Below are 22,889 nucleotides of genomic sequence, written 5' to 3'. Positions count from 1 at the left end.
AATTAAACAGAAAAATTCTGTTAAATATAATATATATATATATATATATATATATATATATATATATATATATATATATATACACATTATACATACATACTATATAATCATTGTACAGTTATATAGTAAATTATAAGATGCTTTGGTTAAAGTATTTTATATTCGTAATCGTGTTTTACTTTAAAGCGCGTTTAATATATCGAATAATAATATCATTTTAGTTAAGAAATTCTAGAATTACTTGATGTACATATTTTAACACGTCAACTTTTATCACGTAGCATATGTGTATTTAATTTTTATTGTTTTGGCGCGACGAGGAAGAAAGAGGGAAAATACCCTTCTCCTTACCTTGCGTAGTAAAAACGGGAAAGGATATTAGCTCGTAAACAGCCATGACATTCCTTCATTGCGGCTCTGACGGGCGTAGCGGTAACACGTGCTTTCATTTCGACGCGTCGCAGACTCGCGCTCGGTCAAAGTCACCTAAAAGTCGAGCGCGCCGTACACAATGACACACTCTTCTTTTTAGTTTCGCCAATACGTACGGATTATATTATGCGAGAAAACTCTTAACACGATAAAATAATTACAAAACGAATGATAATATTAACGTTAAAGTACATGAACCGCATTATGACATATGCGTAAAATACTTTAATCAAAATAGACAGTACATGCTTTCTCTCTCTCTCTCCTTCGCTACGATAATACGCATTACGATACGTGTTAAAATTTAACGCGTTAAAATATTAAAGCAATTCCGAAATATGTAAAATCTGGAATTCAGCTTTGGTAACGTATAGCACGTATATATTGTCTTACACTCTCGGCTTCTCATCTTATAATCGCGATCGCGATTGCGTTTTCGCGTTAGCTTCATTTAATAAATTCCTGATTTCGATCACGACTATTATCGAGGATCGTATTTGATGCCGACTAAATAGGATGTTTTTCAGAGTTGTTTTGCAGTGAGAAATGGTTGAAAAGAAGATGTCGAATCGATGTCGATGTTTGTTGGCATTTATTTGACATTTTTTCAATCATCATTTCTTACTGATTGTAAGTAACAAAATTTTCATTCAGTATCGCCGCTGACTGAGATGAATGCAAGCATTTGTTCATATATAGAGAGATACAATTCGATAATCGATTGAGAGCACAGTGTACTTCGACAAACGTTTCGGCCTGAATTGATTAATAGAATTCGTCTATTGCGTAGAATCGTTGCTCATGGGTCTTCTCTCTTTTTTTTCCATCTATCAGTCCTATGACGTATCATGTGGACTATTTATATGATAGACGCATATGCTCATCCAAAATCGTGCCTAACGAGTTTGAGTCTGAGATGCGCGGATAGGAGTCGGACGAATTCCATTCGCGATTTAATTCCCTCAATTGATTTCATCTTCCGGTTGAAACTTAATTTTTGCTCGAAGTTTGATCGTTGAATTCTCAACTTGTCAACAAGTATGATTCTCGTGCGTGATAAAACGGAATTTTTGATCGTTCCGAATTTCCGGGAGTGCCGTTTAAAGTATCGCGCGTGTAAGACAATAGACCCTGATGACTCTGACAATCTGAGAGAAGGAGGCCTAGGAGAGGCATCGGACAATGGTGAAGCAACTCTGTGGTAATTTCTTACTTGTGTATTAATTATTTATTAATGCGTGATTTAAATTAATCACGTAATTTAATTTTTTATTTACTAGATTTAAACCAGAGAGAATTATAGGGAAAAACATAAAAGCTTTGTGACATAAAATCTTGTAAAAATTTCTACTTTTAGAAGATTATAGCTTTTATATATAGAGTTATTAAAAATTATTAATTAGAGTTTTTTCAAACCTTATAAAATTATTTTATTAATCTGGTTATTATTATGTATATCGAATATAAAATTTAGTGCGTGCAATAATAATTTTTTGAAATATTAATTATTTTTGGTACTGCTACAATTTGGATCTTTTATTTGTATATTACAGATCAACCTCGACCTTGACAATTTGAGAGGAGGAAAAGGCCTAGGAGAGGCATCCTGCATCGGCGGAGTAACTATAGAGTAAATATTATTATTTATACATTAATTATTATAAATCACGTACACGCGTTAATTCGATTAATTTATTTTAATGATTTTAACAAGAGGGACTCACAGAGGAAAGACTTTTATACAAATTCTATAAAAGTTTCTATTTAAATTAAAAATAGTATTTTAGAATTTTTTTTTAATTGTTCCATACTTAAATTTCTGCTTATTATTGTACGCATCAAATATAAAATTTGGTGAATACAATAATAATTTCTTGAATATATTTAATTATTTGAAGCTCTGCTATAATAATTTGGATTTTATATGTATGTTACAGACAAGTTTTAATATCGAAAACTCCGCTGTTGCGCATCAGTGTCGGTGAGTGACAAACTTTTATAATAATTATAACCGAGAAACCGAACTGTAATCTTTTTTTGATCCGGATCTATGGTATTGATATCAATTATTTTAATGTTTTAATTATTTTCTTTTTTTCTATTTCAAACTTGCGTGATATATTTTTAAGAGATTTCTTAATTAAAAAAAATTGCTAATTATTAGGTATTTTTTCTTACATAATATATTTTTAAATACATATAATGTATGATAATAATGTAATATAAAATTAATATTTATATTGAAACAAGATTTATAAAATTATTAATAAAATATTTCTTTATTATTCTTAATAATTATTTATATATAAACAATCTCTCTAAAAATGCGTATACATGACTGCATATAAAATTAAACCACTATGGAAATAACTCAATATACTATCTTGAAATCCACATCTATCACAATATTGATGGTCCTTTGGTCTTTTCGTGACAAAGCTTGTTTCGCTTTAGGTATTATTTTTAAGAGTGTCCATTGTGGAAAAAGAAAAGAAAAGAAATTTACTATAGTGCATTAAAATTTCAGGAATTTACAATACTGTGGATATTTTATGAGAAATTTTACTTTTTTTACATAAAATTTTAAATATTTTTAGCGATAACAACGCATACATTCTTATTTCTCAGATATTGACGTATGGATCTATATTATTTCTCTTTTAACATTTTTAAAATTTAAATTGGCTTGAAAAAGTTTGTGGTTTCGACGTGAAACTTAATTTTCTTCTTACGTTACTGCAGGTAGTAGTTGTAAAGAAAGGTTAGAAAAGAAATCGCACGAGGTCCTCTTTTTATTCAGATATCTCATGCGTTCAGAGAAGGTTCTACGCTCGCACGAATAGAAACATATAGTGTATTAATATGGAGCATAACGAGTTTATATTAAATATAAACATAGCCAAGCATCCTGAATATCGTTTTTATCAAGCTCGTTTGAATTCCTTTAAATTTTGGCCTGCAGAGAAATACCAAACTAAAGAGCAATTAGCAAAGGCGGGATTTTGTTATACAGGAGTTCTGGATAAAGTATTTTGCTTTTATTGCAACATAAATTTGATGAATTGGAAAGCTGACGAGGATCCTTGGCTCGAGCATTATATTTGGGAACCTACTTGCTTTTATATACTCACGATTAAAGGGGAGAATTTTTTGCAGACTCATCATAAAAATGTTATTGTGAGTATTTAAATTACATATTTAAATTATTCGATATATATTTCTAAAATAAATATTTTTATTTTAAGGAAAACGAAACAGACCTAATGCAATATATTGGTCTAGAAGAATTCGACTGTTTTTTTGATGAAATGAACAAACAAGATCTCCAAAGATCTTTAGAAATTAGAGATTACATAGAAAACGTAATGGATAATATTTCAACGTTATCAATTAAAGACAAAAATTATGATGAGTTACGCTGCCAAAGCAGAAAATTCTAAATCTAGTGACGAAATTGATGAAGAAATTTAAGTAAAAAAAGTAAGTTAATTGAAAGATTGTTGCTTTTGTCTTTAAGTATTTTAAAATAAGGAATATTTGGGAAATATTTTATTACACAATTCATATTATATATCTGGTAAAACATAATTTATTCACTTATAGTTGCTGTTTATAAGATAACAAAATTAATTGACTTATTAATAATCATTTTTTTACAAATTATGAACCATTGCAAAGTTATTGTGAATTATGAATCAAATAAATATTTTTGACAGATATTGTAAAAGTTTTTAAAACTCCTTCAGGTCTTGTTAAAATGCTCGAAAACGTTTATAAAGTGCATTAATACAAAACTGTATAAAAAGTAATAAAGTTTTGACATATATATCATGTAACACTTATGTCTTATTGAAAACATTGTTATAATACCAATTTTTCGTCCAATGAATTATTGCTTCCAGTTATAGCTTCGTTAGTTATCCATTTATGCGAATATTATTTTCAAAAGAGTAAAAAAATGCATTCTTTTCTTAATCGAGATTCCACTTAATTTTCTTTAACAAGAGACAATATTGCATTTATCATTTAGATAAAAACTATACTCATTTATTTATTCTAAATAATCACAAATTGATCAGTCGCTAAGTACTTTTAACTTAAGCCTCGACTCAATACGATCCTACTACATAAGTGTAATTAATACACCCGTAATGTCCATCACCTTCATCTATACATCTATACATCTCCACACAGATATACGAGACTACCTACAAGGTGCGTTTATATCAGACTATATTATTAATATCAGACTGTCGCGAAATGCTATCCTGCGAGTGAAGCCAATTAACAGAATGACGAACTTTATGATGCGGTCTCCCCGACAGCTGATCGATCGTTTGTCTTTGTTCATTCATCTGCAGCTTAGCTCGCGTATGTATCGTTGTTTCAGCCTTATTCCGGCTATTGGATATTTTCTTAATCGACTAGTCACGTGATTTCGCTAGTTTTGCTCTCCCTTGTACTGCCCCTCTCTCGCTTTATCGTGGCGGCAGCGATACTGTTGTCGCGACGCTTCTGATGATTCTGATGAGATTACTATATAATCTCACACAATCACTTTTCCCGCGCGATTGCACTCGTTCTGTGCTCACTTCCCGTAAAACATTCTCTTCAGATTCGCATTACGTCTACGGGCGAACGAATGCAATTGTTGTGTGACCAGCCAATTAATTAAGGACTTCAACGATACGCTTTCGCCCTCTCGGCCCAGGCAAACAGATCCACGCTGGGTATTGCCTCGAAATCTGTACAGTGCCTTAACTCGTTTCTGAAATGTCAAACAGAGATATTAATGAATGAGTATAATAGAAATTTCGTATATTTTAATCATTCAAATTGCACAGAAGTCGCTAAACTTACCCGGCTTGAGGCTTGAGGAATACATTGCGCTGCATGTGGGTGATATTGTCACCATTGTCGCAGAATATTCGCGCCAAGGATACATTAAGCAATTCAGCCAATTGCTCTGTAACAAAGACAAATAATAATTAGGAATGAACATAAACAATAATATATATATATATATATATATATATATCCCGAAATACGTAAAATGATGGGCCGACTTACCAGATGTGAAAGGATACGGTTGCACTGCCGAATCATAGAAGAATCTGTCGGTACGTCGAGATCGAGAGAACTGCTCGTAAATCAGACAGCGGAAAGTTGGACCAACCATACCGTCGTCCGCCGGTCTCTCCGCCATACCACCCACAATAAGATCGACGTCATTGGGATGGGAATAGGTTGTACGTAGTTTTCTCACCATCTATAATCGATCAATGATAACATGTATCGTTGATGTCTTAAGAATTTAGTCAAATATATATATATATATATATATATATATATATATATATATATATATATATATATGTATATATAAAGAAAGAAATATTTTTCAAGCTTACCTCCGTGGGAATGTAATCTAAGAAATCGTCGAAAGTCCTGGCAGCAGGAAGTCCGCAATATCTACGATAATAATTATATCCTGGCAAGCCATGATCGCGACCACGTTCGATGTCCAAGCTGACAGCATCCAAGCCTAAATTATTGCCATTGTTAGTGTACAATTTGCTTGTCATCTGCAACGTAAAAGTGACAATTATTATGAGAGATATTTTTTATCATATTGCCATCAGCATTTATTAAAAGGAAAAGAAAAGAAAAAAAGTTTAAGATGACACTTACGTCTGGAATAAGGCTAATGTCCATTCTCTGGCTAGTTTGAGTAGCGAGACCACGAAGTAATCCGTCAAACACTTCCTCCGATTCAATAATGCGCGGATTGAAAAAGTGCTCCACCAGATTTAGCGTTCTGTTCTGTTGACGAGAATTATCTGGCAAACTGAAACAAGAGAAAGAGTCATACATGCTGCCGTAAACATTTCTATTCTATAGAATTATATTCTTCGTATTATGATATTTACCTCAGCTTTCCTTGCATCAGTGAATTCAAGAAACGTAGCGCTGCGGTGGCAGCTTCGTTGCTAACCGATGGTTCGTCATCAGCATTATAATTGCGACTGTGACTATTTCCTGCGATGAGACCGACGGCACGAACGTATCTTCTACCTAATAAAATGGGTAGCCATTCTTTGTAAGTGACATGTTGAATCTCAGCAATTACGATGCGCCTCGCTTCCTGATAGAGGATCTCGTCCGACCAATCCGGATTCAAAGTGGCAAGTTTGTCGGCGATGCGATTATGCTCACGATGCCAGATCGTGTGGATCACGGCTAATTGAGGTTCAATATTCACGCGAGAATCACCTGATAAACATATATTTGTTGAAATATAATAATTTTAATTGTCTTATAACAAATATACAAAAAGTATATATAGGATGAGTCAGAGAAATCTGACGATTTTTAAAATGAAATATAAGTTAAATTTAATTTAAATATTTATTTCCAGCCATATAATAATAGAGTATAGAATTTGAGCATTACTTTACATATTTATTTTCTCTGGCTCATTCTATATAAATGAAATTGACACGTACCGGAATTGTAACAATTTTCTCCGCACTGCGACGCGACTTCGGCATCTCCTTTCGGCAAGTACGCGTGATTGTTTCGCACGTCAATGCGAAGACGACCGCCTTCAAAAGTGCGAAGTTCGCGAGATTTCTTTAAGGTAGATCCGTAAATTGTTGAGCCGTCCAAAAAGTGGCTTGCTTGATTCATCTGTAAGTTGTATTACTAGATTATTATTCATATAATTTGCGAATCTCAGTTATAACTGACAATGAATAATGTTTTGAATTTTTAAAATAATTGTATTAGACTTTTTTGAAGTAAGATAAACTGTCATAATCTTAAATTTGAAAAGTAATAATCGCGTACCTGTTCCACTGGTCCGAAAGTGCACTCCGATCTTAAGACAGGTAAAGAGCGAACGTAATTCATGCATCGAACGTAATGTTCGCCATAAACGGGATCGCGATCTGGCACGCTGATAGGAGAACAATCTGGATGAATATGACGTGGTGACAGGGTGTCTCCATCAGGCTGACAGCAAGAGATCGGTTTTCCAGTCGAGACTATAATTAAGAAATAATTTTTTGAATTAACATAGATGGCAAAAAATTGACATATTTTATAGATTTTATTTGACATTTGCTTTAACGTATCATTTCTAAATTCTAATATTAATGTAGTAACGTTTTTAAGAAATTTTTCAAGAAATTACATCACACGAATATCAATTTATCTCTATTAATGAGAAATATATGTATATTTTCTATTTTTCAAATTTAATAGAGCTTGCAAAAATAATATCAATTCGATAAACATTTGCATATTTTCTTACATAACAAATAAGAAATTAAATTTATGCTGAGGCTGAAATTAGATATTTAAATTTAAATTTAGCCATATAAATTTATCCACTCACCCATCTTACGAACTGCAGTGTGAGCCATGTCATGAGCGATGAATTGGCTCCATTCCATCACGGCAAGGGTTCTGCTAGCATCCGATTGATCATTCGCAATGGACAAAGCGGCGCTTACGAGTCTCGGGCTTGGCAGTGGTTTTTTCGTTTGTCCAACGTGCCTCGGTTCTTGGATGCCTGCCCAAATTGAACATTAGATTTTTGTCGCGTAAACAGTACAAAGTCGCAAAATCGGAGTAAATCGGTGCTATTTTGGCGCGACGTGGTGCTTTCGAACTGGTCGAACACTCGCGAGACGGAATAAATGATAATTATCAAGTCGCGTAAGAGTAAAATCATAAAACGATACGATAGTTCATAAAATGATTAGTTATGAACACACTCGCACGATATTGAAATGATATTACAGGTGATTACAGGTTATCATTGTGATTACTCCGATTTTAGCGAGCTGAAATATGCGCGCGCGCTTAAAATGCGTGACAATGCAGCACGAGAGAAGATTATAAGAATGTCTACAGTTGCATATAAATATTCTGTTCTAGCTAGAAATAGGCGAATTTATCGCCGGCTGTACTAGTCTTGAGATCCTAACTGCGCCTATACCTGCCTTGCTCGCGCGATAAATTTAACAGGGAATGATCAGGAAAGCAATCTCGTTTGCATCGCGAACATGTGCGGAACGAATGATAAACAAGCGTGCTTTTATCGCTGACATAATTGTATCGTTCATTCGCGAGAACTAATTTCGTTCCTGGAGTCTGGAGCTGATCGGTCCCTGAAAAATCCTAAATCTCGTGCTGCAAAGCGAGTAAGTACTTGGACTACATCGACTTGTACGTTCTGATGCGTTGTCGAACGACGAGCCGTTTGTTGTTGCTGTTAAGAACGTGGCAGAGACGCGATTGTGAAACGATCGGATATGTAATAATCGACGCCCTAGCATCGAATTTACGGCCGCTCGGATCGAGAACGCTCGCAGAAACGTCTTGCGAACTTATCTGTAGATGATTCGATGAAGGTGTTCGAACGAGTGAACCGAGCTGGGAGAAGATTTTAAATGTGACTTTTAAAGATATGGACAATTGGTCGCGAAATGTGATAAAAGTGTTTCTACGAGCAATTCCAATGAAACTGTTAAAAAATGAGAAATTTATGTGATATGTGAGAGCAAAGAGTATCTCTCTATTTTTTCTATTAAATATAAAATTTAAGTTTAGAAAATGCTATGCTTTTACTTCACCTGGAGACGCGTATACTGCATATTAAAATATGTATTAATCGGCAGATATAATTAGAACTACCTATTAGACTTGCGACTAAATTAGATATGACTCCCAAATCGAGTCCTTCGCTCGGGCACCTTCGCGACAGCCGCGTGTTGGCGCGAATTGAACAGAAAAGAATTCGAACTAGTGTTACATAATAAATATGATACATTATTAGGTATATCCGAATTAGTTTACATACACATTCTACTGCTGGATAGAATCTCCCGACCGGGGCACCCTATTGTAGGCAGTATTATTCACTGCTACACTCAGGCATTTTATGCTCTATGTGCCTTATCGCACAACTGTAATGCAAATCACAGAATATAATTTGTTAAGCCAATCGACGAACGTTTATCCATTTGCGCCCAAGGATCAGTGTGCATGTACGTCTTTATATATGTATATATATATATATATATATATATATATATATATATATATATATGCATGTATGCATCCAATATAAATTGGCCACACATATGTACATATATGTATGTGTAAATGTGTCTTACGGAGATGATAAGTCGGATAGAGGTAGGTTAGTAGATCGAGGTGATGTGAGACTAACATCCAAACGTTATTCTGCTCGGATTAAAAAATAAAAAATGCATATCTAATCGGTAAGCTTTAAACAATACCGAACGTGAAAAAAATTGGCCGCGACGCAAATCGCAAATTGCTCGCAATTTTATCTGAATTCTCCGCAATATAAACTCTTAATAATTTCTAATAACATAAGATTGTATATAGAGATTATATATACAATGCTTATATAGATTAAAACTTTCCGCGCGCGATATTACAACAAAAAAGTCGATTATATCTTGCATGTTTGTTTTTCTTGAGCACGATAAATAGCTAAAATATATATAACACGTGATTATGTTTCTATCATAATATAAATGGTATTCATAAAAATATCGAATTCACTCACATTTGATATTCTTTCGATAAAAAATAATTTTTATCATGTCTTTATATTTAAATTTTAATGAATTCGATATTTTATTCTGATTTCAATATTACAGACTAAAATAGGTAAAATGTTACAGACAGAAAATAGAAATAATAATGAATGATTAATAACACAATCAATATTTAATTCCTAGAATAATAGATTATCGTTGAATTTCATCTTCATTTATCGTTGTTTTCAAAGTATTTAATTTTTTTACGTTCGAAAACATTAATTTTTAAATTAAAGTTTTCGAACGTATGTTTCGTATTCTAAGATTAAAGTATGTTGACTAAACGCTTAGCTGTGAAAAAATTCTTAGTGTCTTAAGAATGAGTCTATTATATCTCGAAAAAGGTGCGCGAGACATAGACGCTAAATGCATCAACGTAATGAATGACATTGACGTAACGCGGAGAATGCGATGTGTTATTTGGTGAACTCATATTCCATGTAATAAGAAACTCGAGAATCTCGCGAGTTCGCAAAAAGAAGATGCAATAATACCGGTCTCTTTATCTGACCCGAGTGGAGACGAGGTGGGAGAAAACAAATTATGCATCCCTCTTTATCTGCGCTAGCATTGCGACTGTGCGAGCAGATAACATATATAATCGTTGTTGCACGATTGTCATTATTTCTAATCGTTATTTCCGAAATAACAATATCTACAAAAGAGGATGACTAAACGGGACGAATTTTTATTTTCACGTCTTTCTTGTCGCAATGACGCATTCCTGTCACTATATGTCTTCTCGAAACGTATTTAACAATATAATCGATATGTTTAACTGCGAACAAGCTTCGCATAAAGCAACACTTACCTAACACCAATTATTATTCGCGACATTCGCGGTAAACATTCTTAGTGCACGTAATCGATGTAAAAATCGCGGAAAACTTTCCACGTTTTGTCGTCGCAATCTTTTCAATTTTCCATTACGACATATTGTTATCGGTTTCAGATATTTTTCATTCGATAAACTCGCATCCGCGACTTCGCAATATTACTATTTACTTTACTCAAGAAATATTGTCTCGTTCGAAACTGATTTTATTACACGGGGCAAATAATCCTCCGAGGGATAGGATGGTTAGCGGGGAGGGGGGGGGGAAGAAAAGGGACTAACTTGAATGGAAAAGAAGGGAGAGCGCAAAACGTTCTCAGAGGCTGCAAATAATTGTACGATTATTATTCCACACAAGAATTAACGACAAAAAGCTTACGACAAAGAGCGCGCGTTTACAAATCGCTCTGTTACGAAATTTCGTCCCGTGCAAGATCCCAGGGGGGGGGGGGTTTGATTCGCGCGCGAGAGCTGCTTTCGTTCCGCGACTGGGTGGAAAGTATGATGTGAGACGCGCGATCAGCATTTATTTTCCTAATAATAATACAGCGACGCGATGGTCGATATGCAATTCAAGCCTGGACGAGTGATGAGAGAACGATGCCATATCGCGAGCTAATATCGTTGACAAATGAGAGCACGGCGGAGAGGGGGGAGGCTAGAAAAAGAGGGAGCGCGATCACGATAGAAGACACCCTTACCGTCGAAATATTGGGAGAACAGAACTCTGGTGTACGCGGTCATTGCACTGCCCCAGCTCGGATTTTCAATGTTGTTGCAAGTGCCATCGATGCTGCGGTACTTTGATATTTCGTCGCATTCCACGTTATGTACCGCGGCGCAAGATTCACCGAGTGGGGTACCTTGTAGACCGAGTGTGGATACGTAGCGGGCACAGTCATTTTTATCTAAACCGAACCTGCGATAAAATAAAATCAATTAAGATACAAATGTCGATTAATTTAATTTTGGCCTACGGCCAAACAATACCGATTCAATATAGTAATGATTGTTAATATATAGTAAACTATCTATTAATAATATTTACTTATTTGTTTAGTTACAGAATAACGAAAAGACGAGAAAGACATTATCTTTCCCCTTTTAATAAAAAATACAAAATAGAAAAAAATAACATGAGCAGAAAGGTATAAAATACATATAAAATATATAAATAAAATACATTAAGAAAGAGAATTAATAACGAGAATAAAACCAATGTTACAAAAAAAATATTACAGAATTCATAATCTGTATAGTGAAACATCGATACAACTTTGGCGATTAATGAAGATAAAAATTAGAAATTTCTCCATTAATTAATCAAAACTTACCTTCGGCAATTTTGATGCATCAGATATGATGATGCTTTCGTCGCTACGATAGCACCGATACTCCTCTCGAAAGCATCCGCAGAAGGATAGGAATCCCAGAATTGTTTCTGAGCCGGACTCTGTGCTTGGAGTTCGATACCGGCATTTGCGATATTTCTCTCAAGAGTGCTCATGTGATTGACTAGCGTTTGCGCGAATGCGATCGAGTTGTTTAGAATAGTTCCATCGATTCTGGGAAATCTTCGATTTTCGAAACGACCTGTGTCCACGATAGCATCGGAGCCATAGCTAACGGCTGGTAATCCTGAAAGAAGTTTTTTGGAATATTTTGAAATAATGACTCAACTATAATTTAAATAATGCGACGTACATATATATAATGCGAATACAAATTAAAACGCGATAGAAAAATATCATTCAACAAAATTGTCCACGTAGTCGGCAGATCTGGACTATTTCCAATAATTGCTAAATCGACGCGAGTCCAAAGATAGATAATACACGTAATAATATTAAAATTATGTAACACACACACACTAATTTCAACCTAAATTTATACCAAAGTATTTATGGAATTTTTATTTGCGGGATTGAATTGTAAAAATGTGTGTGTTGCCTCGATCTTTTATATTTTGTGAAATTTTTAATTAAATTCGCAGTAGATACTTACCAGTGTAACTGGCAAGATAATTCTGCAGCGATTCGGGCAGCTTGTGTGTTCCGATTGAGTGAGAGTGTCCCAGGAAGCCCATCGTCTGCAGGGACACCCAGAGAATCGCCAAAGTGGCCACGGAGCCCGCCATAACACCGCCGGCTGCACAAAACGAAATGACTGACTAATAACATTATTGAGACATGAGATGCTCTCCTCTATATCTCAACATGTGACTCACGCACTCGCACTGCGTTTTAACTTGTACGCGCGGCGCAAAGTGAGCGACGTCGTTGGCTCTCGTCGAATGAAAATGTAATATTAATATCGTAGCTCGGTCAAGAAAGGATGTCACCGCGTTTTGTTTGGCTCTCATCCCATTAACGAATACATACATACATTGTACAAAGTAATTATCAATTACTGAAGCTATCATGATCAATTAATGAAATTATAATTTCTTATTATATTTTTTATCACTGAATTATATTGCCAGATTCACGTTTGTGAAAATGTGTTCAATAGGACCTTGATTTTGATCTCATGTTAATCCTCAAACTGAACGCGTTTTTTTGGCACCGTAATCCTGAACGCGTGGGTAACTGGAATCCGAGTTAATTTTTGTACTTTAAAATTACTTAAAAAATTCTAAAAAAATTTCTTCACATCTTCTTTTAAGTTTAAACTAAAAGTTTATGTAGTAGAGTTAAAGAAAAAATATTTTTAAATATTATATTTTTGTTACTTGTTATCAAGATTTAGAAACATAGATGTTTTATATAAAAATTAATAAAAATTTGAAAAAATAATTTTGAACGAAAAAGCTTCCAGGAATTTTTAGTTTAAAGTTCAAAGTTTACGAAAAAAAAAACTATATGTCCACGGCTTTAAAAAAATATAATTATTTGAATGATCAAAAATGGGTAATTTTCAGGTATAAAAAATGTTTTTTCTGAGGTTTTTTTTTAATCTTCAGGTAATTTATTTGAAAGAAAAGTGAAAATAAAATGTAATTTACATTATAATCTAGTATAAAAATTGATTAATACATACAACCCCTGTTTGTTGCTCGTTGTCATTAACAAAAGATACTTTTAGCATGAAAATAAATGAACACAATAGAAATTAAAGTAATTTGTTTCTTTTTTAAGGAGATTATCATTGTAAATTTATAACTTATTTTTATAAAAAACGATTAACAGCAAAAAAAAAAAACAATATTTTAAAAAAAATTTACTCTTATTCACCCTTTCTTATTTAATATAAACTGAAGACGTGGGTCATTTGTGTCAGCACTTTGCACTGAATGAATTGTTTAAATTGTCCTTTTAGTTATGAGTTCCTTTTGATACAAACTTTTTTTTAGATAAGTTTCCAATCTCGAGATTTTATTGATATTTTTTTAAAACAATGGATTAAAAATGGCACGAACGAAAGACCCACTTGTTTAGTTTGAGAGTTAATATTGAACACGATCTTTGTCATTCAAAACACTCCAATTATAATTAGATTACTCTATTTAACCACTATAATAACGTTGACTATATTTAACGTTGTCTAAAATACACGCCCACGTGTATGTAAATTCGGTCTTTAGAGTCGAGACCTCAGAGTCGAGTCTATTTTTTTATTTCTAGTAGGCTAAAAATGTCTGTTTTGTGTTCACGTGTTTGTTGAATGTTACCATTCTCAATGGTATAAACTGAAATGTCAGATATCCTAGAAAACTTTCGCCGAGACAGCGAAACTCTTACCGACTTACGTCGTTTCGACTCAATGTTATCTTGAATATTTGTCTCATGACAGTCATAGATTTTTTAAATTATTGTTAACTAATTTTTTTAGTGCATATTATGCAATGTACTCCGCGAGATAAATAAACATCTAACCTTAATAAAATTTGCTCCGCGAGATAAATAAACATCTAACCTTAATAAAATTTGCAATGAAATGTATTTGAATTTCAATGAAATATTTAATAAATATAATGTCAACATTTTAAAGATGACATGCCAATCTCAGGGAGATATTTCAAAAATAAAAAAAAGATATTTCATAAATAATTCATTAAACGTGAGAGTATGAAAAAAATGCATCTTACAATAAGCCAAAAGGGTCAACCAAGTGCATATGTAATAAATGCAAGCGCTAGATAATAAGCGATATATTTTTTCACGTTCCTTTGTGACCTTGGCACATGTTGTCAGTTATTTATAGGCCGAGTTTTAGCGAGATAGTATCAGTGAAATAGCATGTGGCTGTGTGCAATTCCTACTCGTACCTCGTTAATGTGGTAAACACGCGCTGTTCACGTGCGTAACACATGGCCAGATGCGGTTAACTCTATTCGTTATCACGTTTGATAACACACTCCTCCACAATCGCATATCGCGAATGTTTTGATGACAGTGACAAGGCAATGAGATTTACGAATTTCTGCCTGTCTGACCAGATTAAACCGAAATTAAGATAATAGCGATCGATAATTAATTATCTGTGATGGATATATTTTGTCTCTCAGTAATCTGCAATATTGTTGGATATAACGAACATGTGGGTGTATATTTGGCAATATTTGTATATAATTATTAACTTTCTAGAAGAGATTAAACAAATTTGTTCGATCCAGAAAAGCGATGCAATAAATGGATTAAATGATAGTGTTTACTAATATGTATGGAATTAATATACAATAGCATTTTATTAAATTATTCATAATAATAATTATATTATAATTTTCATTAATATAGTTGAATTATGATTCTTTGAAAATACATATGACAATTGATATTTTTCTCGTAATTATAAGATTGTACGATCAAGTATCTATTTTAATCTCATATAGCGACAAAAAATATTCTTATGACTTAATGAAGTTGTTGACACATAACACGTATGTAAATTGCAGCTACTTGATGTGCAATATCATTGTGGGTCTTCTATGTGTGTCTATCGCGAACAACAAAACAGAATAATTGAAAATGCAAACGTTCATTCGCGAGACACGTGAACAAGAATCATGATGATGACGCTGTCAGCATTAACTATTCTCGTAAACAGATTTAACTTGTGTGTTGTTAGGAATGGAAAAAAAAAAATAAGAACATTTTTTTCTGCTTATCTACTTCATATTTGATTTATTTATGAGATAATGCGATGTAGTCTCGCGATTGTTTACACCTACTTTGTGCTATAAATGTATCTAATGATAACGATATTATCTCAAAATGTGCACTAAATAGATTATATACATTTTTTTTTTTTTTAATTTTAAAACATGGATTTTTTTGTAAATAAAGTTAACTTTAAATGTAACAATTGTTATACATATTTCTTATCGATACTTTTTAAGTACACCTGATAAATCATTACCGGGCACGTGATTCATAGGTTTCTCCAATCCGTGCATCGCGTAGACCCAACGATTATTGTCGACCGGTGCAACGAGAAACATTCTCCGACAAAGGCAACCAGATGCAGCGATGAGAGAGTTCGTCGCGATTTGTCGTTCTCGTTACGTGTTAAATAAATCGCCGGGATAATTCGCGCACGTCTTTCACAGTTCCGTTTTCTTCACGCGAGCTGCCGCGACCGGCTTTCTAAGAGAGCAAATGTCGAGACATGGATCTCGAATATATACATAGAACAAGATATGACAAGAGTTAACACACCTGTGTCAGGTGTACGCGTGGCAACCGACAGAAACACACTTCGACGATGGTAACAACGACGGAGTTTCGTGCTGAGTATTCTCCGCGGATTCCCCTCTCCGTTCTTCTTTCTCTGTCACTCTAGGTAGCCTGTCAAAGTGCCTTCTTGCACTCATCCATTCATTTATTTACGCGAGTAATCTCTGTCCCGCTCCCTCTTTTTTATCTCAGGCTCGACGTGAATGTATGCAAAATTATGGTAACAAGATTAAGATGTTCGACTATACCTGTCTCTCAAAATATGCGTTATCTCTTTGTCCCTGGCTCTGATTCATTCAAGATACGTTACTGAGTATTCCGATATATAGCGTATCGTTTATCTCGCTTCCCCTCGCATATCTATATACGACTCCGCTTTTACGTCTCGCTTCATTCATGCTATCTCTCTCTCTCTCTCTCTCTCTCTCTCTCATTCATTCCAGCGGTCTCTCTCGATCACGTGCACACGCTACGCACATTGATTCCTCAAAGGTGTTCTCCACCTCGCTCTTTCCTTCGTTACTTTTCGTTCATCTCGCTTTGCTCGCTGACTCGCGCACATTTCCATTGGTTCGCCACTTCCCTTCCAACAGTGAGTCACCTTATTTAGCTCAGAAAAAAAATTCTATCACTCGGTGAGCACGTGCTCGTCCACCTCCTTTCCTGCATCGTGCTCCCTTGTATATACCGGCTATCGAAGCACTGCCGTGGAGGATGTTACCGTGTTTCTTCTTTCGATAATATTTTAATTCATCAATTTTATCCTGTTTTTATAGCTACACGTTTGTGTGTACGATATTCAAATAGATACGGCAGAAATGTCAAAATATTTACTCCAAATATACTGACTCTTGTATTTTTTTACACTATCTATAAATGTGCAATCTATTACTCATCTTTGATATTATTAATTGATATTATTTTACATTGTAATTGTATTAAAATTACAAAGATGGTTTGAATGTAGCTGTTATGACTCACGAATATTGTAATCAAATTTAGAATCTTATCTTATAATTAGATAGAAATGATGAAAGCAATAGAGGAATGTGTTGAAAAAAAATAATATTTATATACTAATATTCTTTTTATTATCACTTTCTGTCTCAGTAATTGTATAACGTCACTTTTATTATAGATAAGGATTACAATTAGATTTTTATAATATAACAGAATCTTTTCATACAAAATTTATAGGATAATAAAAAATTTTAGCTTTTTTACTTTTATGTATCTCTTTCTTTATAAGGATCTTTATGTACTTTAAATTCCCTTATGGAACTACATTTCTATCACTTCCGTCCTATCTTCTATAAGTCTCCCAGTACTTTTCCATTACTTTCGCCGTAGCAATATATAGGGTGTAAAAAAAATGTAATTCATTATTTCTTTCCGTAATTTTAGTATTTTTTATTAAAATTCTAGATAGAATCTTTTTTTTTTAGTAAAAGTAAAACTCTAACATAATACATGTGTATATTTTAAACGTTGGCAAACATGAAGAATAGCAGCAATATTTTTGCATATTGAAAAAAGATAAATTCGAAAACACTTTCATATATAATCTGACATCACAGAAAAAATTGTTCTACCACGTGTATGCCATTTAGTGAGATTGGCTCAACAAACAATGATTAAATTGCAGAAAATTTATTAAATTACTGTTGAGTGATTCGCGCGTGCAAAATAATAGATACCGTATATATATGAGACTTGCAAAATAAAGATAAATGGTTTAATATATCATATATATCCGTTTATATTAAAAAGTATCACTGTCAATAAAAGATAATACACATGATCGGTCATGTAAAAAACTTCTGCCACTCATTCGGTTAGCAAAAGCTTTGATAAGAAAACTGTTAAGGTCAATCAAAGGAGAATTTATAAAAAGAATAAATCGATCAGTGCTTGTGTATAGTACTTATAAGATTTAACTGCGTATTTTAAAATAATCGTCAAGATATTTTGAGATATATAAAAGTTATTGTAATTATTTAAAATTATTAATGAAACAAACTAATTATTAATGAGACAAACTAAGAAAGGAGCACACATTCGCGATATTAATTGTATATTTTAGATATAAGGAAAGATAACACAAACAAAAAAGACGAATATTGTTTTTTTTCTTCCTTTTTACTTTATAATGTTTTACTTGAATACTTGACGTGCGCAAAGTAAATAAAAAGAAAATGATCAGAGATTTTTCAGAGTATTTAAATTACATGTATGTATAATAAAAATGACGTATTTATATATATATATCTGATTGAAAGAAATATAAGAATAATAAAGTTTAATTTAATGACGTTAATTTTTAATTCTACCTTTTTTGAAAAGTAAAAATTACTGGAAGAGTTTAATTGCAAAATGGAAAAACACCTTATCATTCGATGTAGAATAAATATCTTTCTCCCAAAATTGCACAGTGATTTATTTTTAGAATTTTAATTTAGATCGATGCTTACAATCAAACGATGAGTATTTTCTCATGACAATGCACACAGTACTTTCATCGGCGTTCACTCGCCGACGATGCGCCGCGTGTCGTCCAGGTCGGTGAACGCGCGTGCCGGGCTTACCTAAATATGATTTCTTGTAGCTGTCTGTTCGCAGGTAGTCGTTTAAGCAGTCGAATACCTCAACGCCCATTTTTTTTCCCTCTGGAATGAACGTTGAGAGGGCGGAGAGGCCCTCCCTGCTTGTTCGCGAAAGTTACACCGATTACGGCTCCTCGCGGAAATACGCGCACTAATTATATGTATATATACATATATCCACCCCGGATCAATATATACCCGAATATCCAACTCACGCTACTTCCCTCTTTTTCGCGGTCTTGTAGAATGGCGATTTTAAAACAAACGTAATCCACACCGGTACTATACTGTATGAACTTTTTTTTTTGTTAAATTAACGGAAACGAACGGAGCTCAAGTACAGAGCAGCTGATTCTGTCATGGACTATCCGAATTCTGTCAGTCCCTACCCTGCTCTTGCTCGGTCGATCGAAGTTTTCTTACCCTTCTTTAACGCATGCGCCTTTCGGTTGTAGAAGTCACTATGCGTAGGTGCGAGGATGTGCGTTACACCATAGGCATAGAAAGTCTAGATTGTTCGTAAGCGAGAATAGGACATGGAATAACAGAGATAACGATATTTAAGCTGTATCTTTTTTTTCTGTAAAAAATACAAGGGGCAAATTTACTGAAAAGAATAGCGAATTTCATTAAGTAGGTCTATTTTTCTTTTATTCGAACACTTTCTGCTTATGTTACAGATTGGATGAGAACAGTTTATGCTTTCAATAATTTTCACTAATACCTTGCATTTCATTGGGAGTGCGGTCAACGTCACTTAATAACACGTTAATGCTAATTGCATCGTTTACCTTGCGCTTTGTCTAGCGATTGTCTAGCGAGTGTTCGGTGACGTAATATTAGGAAATGTGATTAAATCTATTATATAATGAAAACGTAAATTCTCATGCAATACTAAAGATGCATCGCTATCATTGACGTCAATTTTAATTAATAGATTCTCTGATCAATCTGGAATTGATTGTATTTTACTTGGAATTGCAAATTATTAATAATTTTGTTAAAATTACAAGCAACTGAAAAAAGAGATTTTATAAGAATAAAATTACGAGAATTTCTAGGATACATTATGTGATAAATAATTATTATTGTTTCTTTAAATTACGAAAATTTCAAAATTCAATGAAAATTTAATTTACTTAGAATTTCTGATTTTTTTTAAATAAAATAATTACATAGAGAGATAAAAAATTGGAAACAAAAAATTGTATAGGATTAACTCGATCCGCAAATTATTGCTAGAAGTAAAATAAAATGACGATAAAGCAGAATCTCGAGATAAACCGAATTTCGACCCGAGATGCCATGATGATCGCAGATGCTGGCAGAGCGCTGAGAGTAGCAAGAAGCGGTAAACACGAAGGCCGGTTAAACTAGCACGTGATACGAACGTGACGGTAAATTATTGCAATGTCCTACGAACCCCGTTTCTCTCTTCATCTCCTTCCGAATCTTATTTCCTCTAAAGAAATCAGTTGCATCAGCTATGCAGTTCTATTTATTATCTTTCGTTTCTTCTACAATGTATAATATATAAATTTAAATACGGATATATAATTTTTTCTCTTCTTTTTGTTTTGATTTTCTTTAACAATTGAAATAAATCAAAATTATAAATTGATGATAACCTATTTTTTAAATAATATTTTTTAATTTAATTCTCTAATTGGTACTAAAATGATATTTAATTAATGATTTTTTAAATTTTTTATTAAAAAAGCTTAAATTAAATACACATTTTTTTCTATGAAAGAACAGTCCAATAAATTGGGGAAAACATGTATAACAGTGTGTAATTTCAGCCTGATACAACTATAACCAGACATACAGAGGCATCTAAAGACACAAATCGCAACTCTATAATCATTTACATTTATCACACAATGATAATAAACTGATATTTAGCTGCTTTTTCGAATTTTGTAAGCACATTACGCATTGTGATATAAACAATATGAATTTAATGTAGAATCTAATATATAAACACGCGCTAAGAAACTTTTAATATTAAAAGATGTAAATCAAAACAGATATATATCAAAGCATTTCACATCAGTCTAAGTGGCATTCATGTTATGATGTCCCCTTCTGAAAAAAATCCTGCGGACGTTCTTGCACGTAATACTAATGAATTACGGTATTCAACAATTTCTATTGCGTGTATATCTTATAATTAAATCAGGAGAAAATATCTTCTATTTTGTCGCAGGAATGCATTTTGCTTACCTAGCATTTCAAAATTGCATCCAGTATTTTTGAAAGTTATTATAATATATATGTATATAGAGTTTCATCAAATGCAAAACTATAATATAACTTCTTAGAATTTTACTCTTCAAAATACACGTTACACGTTATACACACACAAGAAATTACTATTCTTTTTCGCACAATTTCAATCACCAAACCGTTTCGAGTGCATTCTGCATCTACTCCCGAGAAGCGCATTCGATTTATTTATATAAGTATTCGTACTCACGCAAAACTTAGATTCTTCAGCTGATATCTTCACGAGAGAATGCCGATATTGTTGACGAGACTGATTCGTTTGCTGAATAACACGGTCATTTTATATCGGCTAGTACAAATTCCAAGATCACTGGCAACGTTGCTTCTGCCGCATCCTCTTTTTTCCCATTCGAAAGCGGCAATTATCGCAAATTGTGACGCTTTTGAATAAGAACTTGTAAATAGATAGGCTGGGTCGTTCCGGGTCGAATCTTTATCGCGGATCGAAAAGTTTATCGCGACTTGTGATGTGGTTACGCGCTTATATAGTCTTGAGAAATTGACAAGAATGACGCCACAATGACAAATTGAAAGAAGAGACGTATACGACTCATAGAGAGTGAGATACGATTCATAGAAGGCAACTGCGCAAACAAAGGGTTTCAGCTTAATTGTATTTTAATTATAAATGAATGGCACACCCACGCGCCATTTGGTTGAAAGAATTTTTAATGTAAACTTAAGGATTTTTTTCATTTAATTGATATGGGGAGAAAAAGCTTTCATTATTTTTCAATTATCAAATAACATTAGTTAATAATATCGTTTCATACAAAACGCAATTATAAATACAAAGTATTTTTTTAAATTTAATTTTTGTAAGGTTAGCGGTAGTTCTTCACTATATTTTTCAAATTTGTTGATTAAATTATAATAAATACCACAAAATAAATAAAATTACTCTCAATATAGTCGATATTTTTTGAGTATTTAGCTTTACTTTTTAAAAGAATATTAAATGGAAATATGATACCAGAAATTAATAAAATCTTAACATTGCGTGATAACTATAAACGAGAATTGGAATAATGGAGGAAAGAGCGGTGGAATATATTGCTTGGTTTGGTGAAAAACACGTAATCGTGAAAACCCAGATTAATCGATATTTCCCAGTACGTAACAAACCTACATCGTTAAAGCAAAAACGTCCCTCATCTGTATACTAGGAAAAACACTTTTTATACTAAGGGGAATAATTATTCTAGACATGGAACATTCCGTTCCATTTTACACTAACCAGTGCATAACCGGTGACACATATCAACAATGGGGCCAACGATCTTCTTGACACTCAATCTTAGAAGTTATTTTCATTCACAGTACAAAGTCTTCTTATGCTTTATAGGAAAACACGCGCTCTTTCGCAACTTGATAGCTTCAGACTATAAAACTACTACGCACTATAAACGATTTA

At 33.3% G+C, this 22,889-nt stretch overlaps 1 protein-coding gene and 1 long non-coding RNA gene across 5 annotated transcripts; one reads left to right on the top strand and one right to left on the bottom strand.

Moving 5' to 3' along the window:
- Positions 1 to 235: 235 nt before the first annotated feature.
- On the top strand, positions 236 to 2,542 carry LOC140665143 (uncharacterized). Its single transcript, XR_012046558.1, has 3 exons — positions 236 to 1,633; positions 1,986 to 2,062; positions 2,370 to 2,542. It is a non-coding gene; the product is annotated as an uncharacterized lncRNA (long non-coding RNA).
- A 1,813-nt stretch (positions 2,543 to 4,355) lies between these two features.
- Positions 4,356 to 21,917, bottom strand: LOC140665274 (salivary peroxidase/catechol oxidase). 4 transcript variants are annotated; one of them, XM_072891166.1, is made up of 13 exons: positions 21,666 to 21,917; positions 12,913 to 13,056; positions 12,243 to 12,546; positions 11,610 to 11,827; positions 7,832 to 8,008; positions 7,282 to 7,478; positions 6,939 to 7,122; positions 6,363 to 6,705; positions 6,124 to 6,280; positions 5,844 to 6,017; positions 5,503 to 5,701; positions 5,293 to 5,398; positions 4,356 to 5,200 (listed from the first exon to the last, which is right to left on the bottom strand). In XM_072891166.1, the coding sequence occupies exons 2-13, from the start codon at positions 13,043 to 13,045 to the stop codon at positions 5,113 to 5,115; spliced, it is 2,280 nt and encodes a 759-aa protein (XP_072747267.1). In that variant the 5' UTR covers positions 13,046 to 13,056; positions 21,666 to 21,917; the 3' UTR covers positions 4,356 to 5,112. The 4 variants fall into 4 exon arrangements, with proteins under 4 accessions (XP_072747267.1, XP_072747266.1, XP_072747265.1 ...); XM_072891165.1 differs by lacking the exon at positions 21,666 to 21,917 and adding an exon at positions 21,413 to 21,610; XM_072891164.1 differs by lacking the exon at positions 21,666 to 21,917 and adding an exon at positions 19,169 to 20,180.
- Positions 21,918 to 22,889: the final 972 nt, after the last annotated feature.

This window comes from Anoplolepis gracilipes, chromosome 4 (genome assembly GCF_047496725.1).
Source record: "Anoplolepis gracilipes chromosome 4, ASM4749672v1, whole genome shotgun sequence".
NCBI lineage: Eukaryota > Metazoa > Arthropoda > Insecta > Hymenoptera > Formicidae > Anoplolepis > Anoplolepis gracilipes.
This window is presented reverse-complemented; position numbering and strand designations above follow the sequence as displayed.

What these genes read in the sequence shown, in the direction of transcription:
- LOC140665274 (XM_072891163.1), bottom strand. Translation starts at nt 16,348, where the DNA reads ATGTTTCTCGTTGCACCGGTCGACAATAATCGTTGGGTCTACGCGATG. An exon ending in CTTTCGGACCAGTGGAACAG is followed by an intron (nt 7,123 to 7,281) that starts GTACGCGATTAT and finishes TACAACTTACAG; the next exon opens with ATGAATCAAGCAAGCCACTT. An exon ending in CTGATGCAAGGAAAGCTGAG is followed by an intron (nt 6,281 to 6,362) that starts GTAAATATCATA and finishes CTCTTGTTTCAG; the next exon opens with TTTGCCAGATAATTCTCGTC.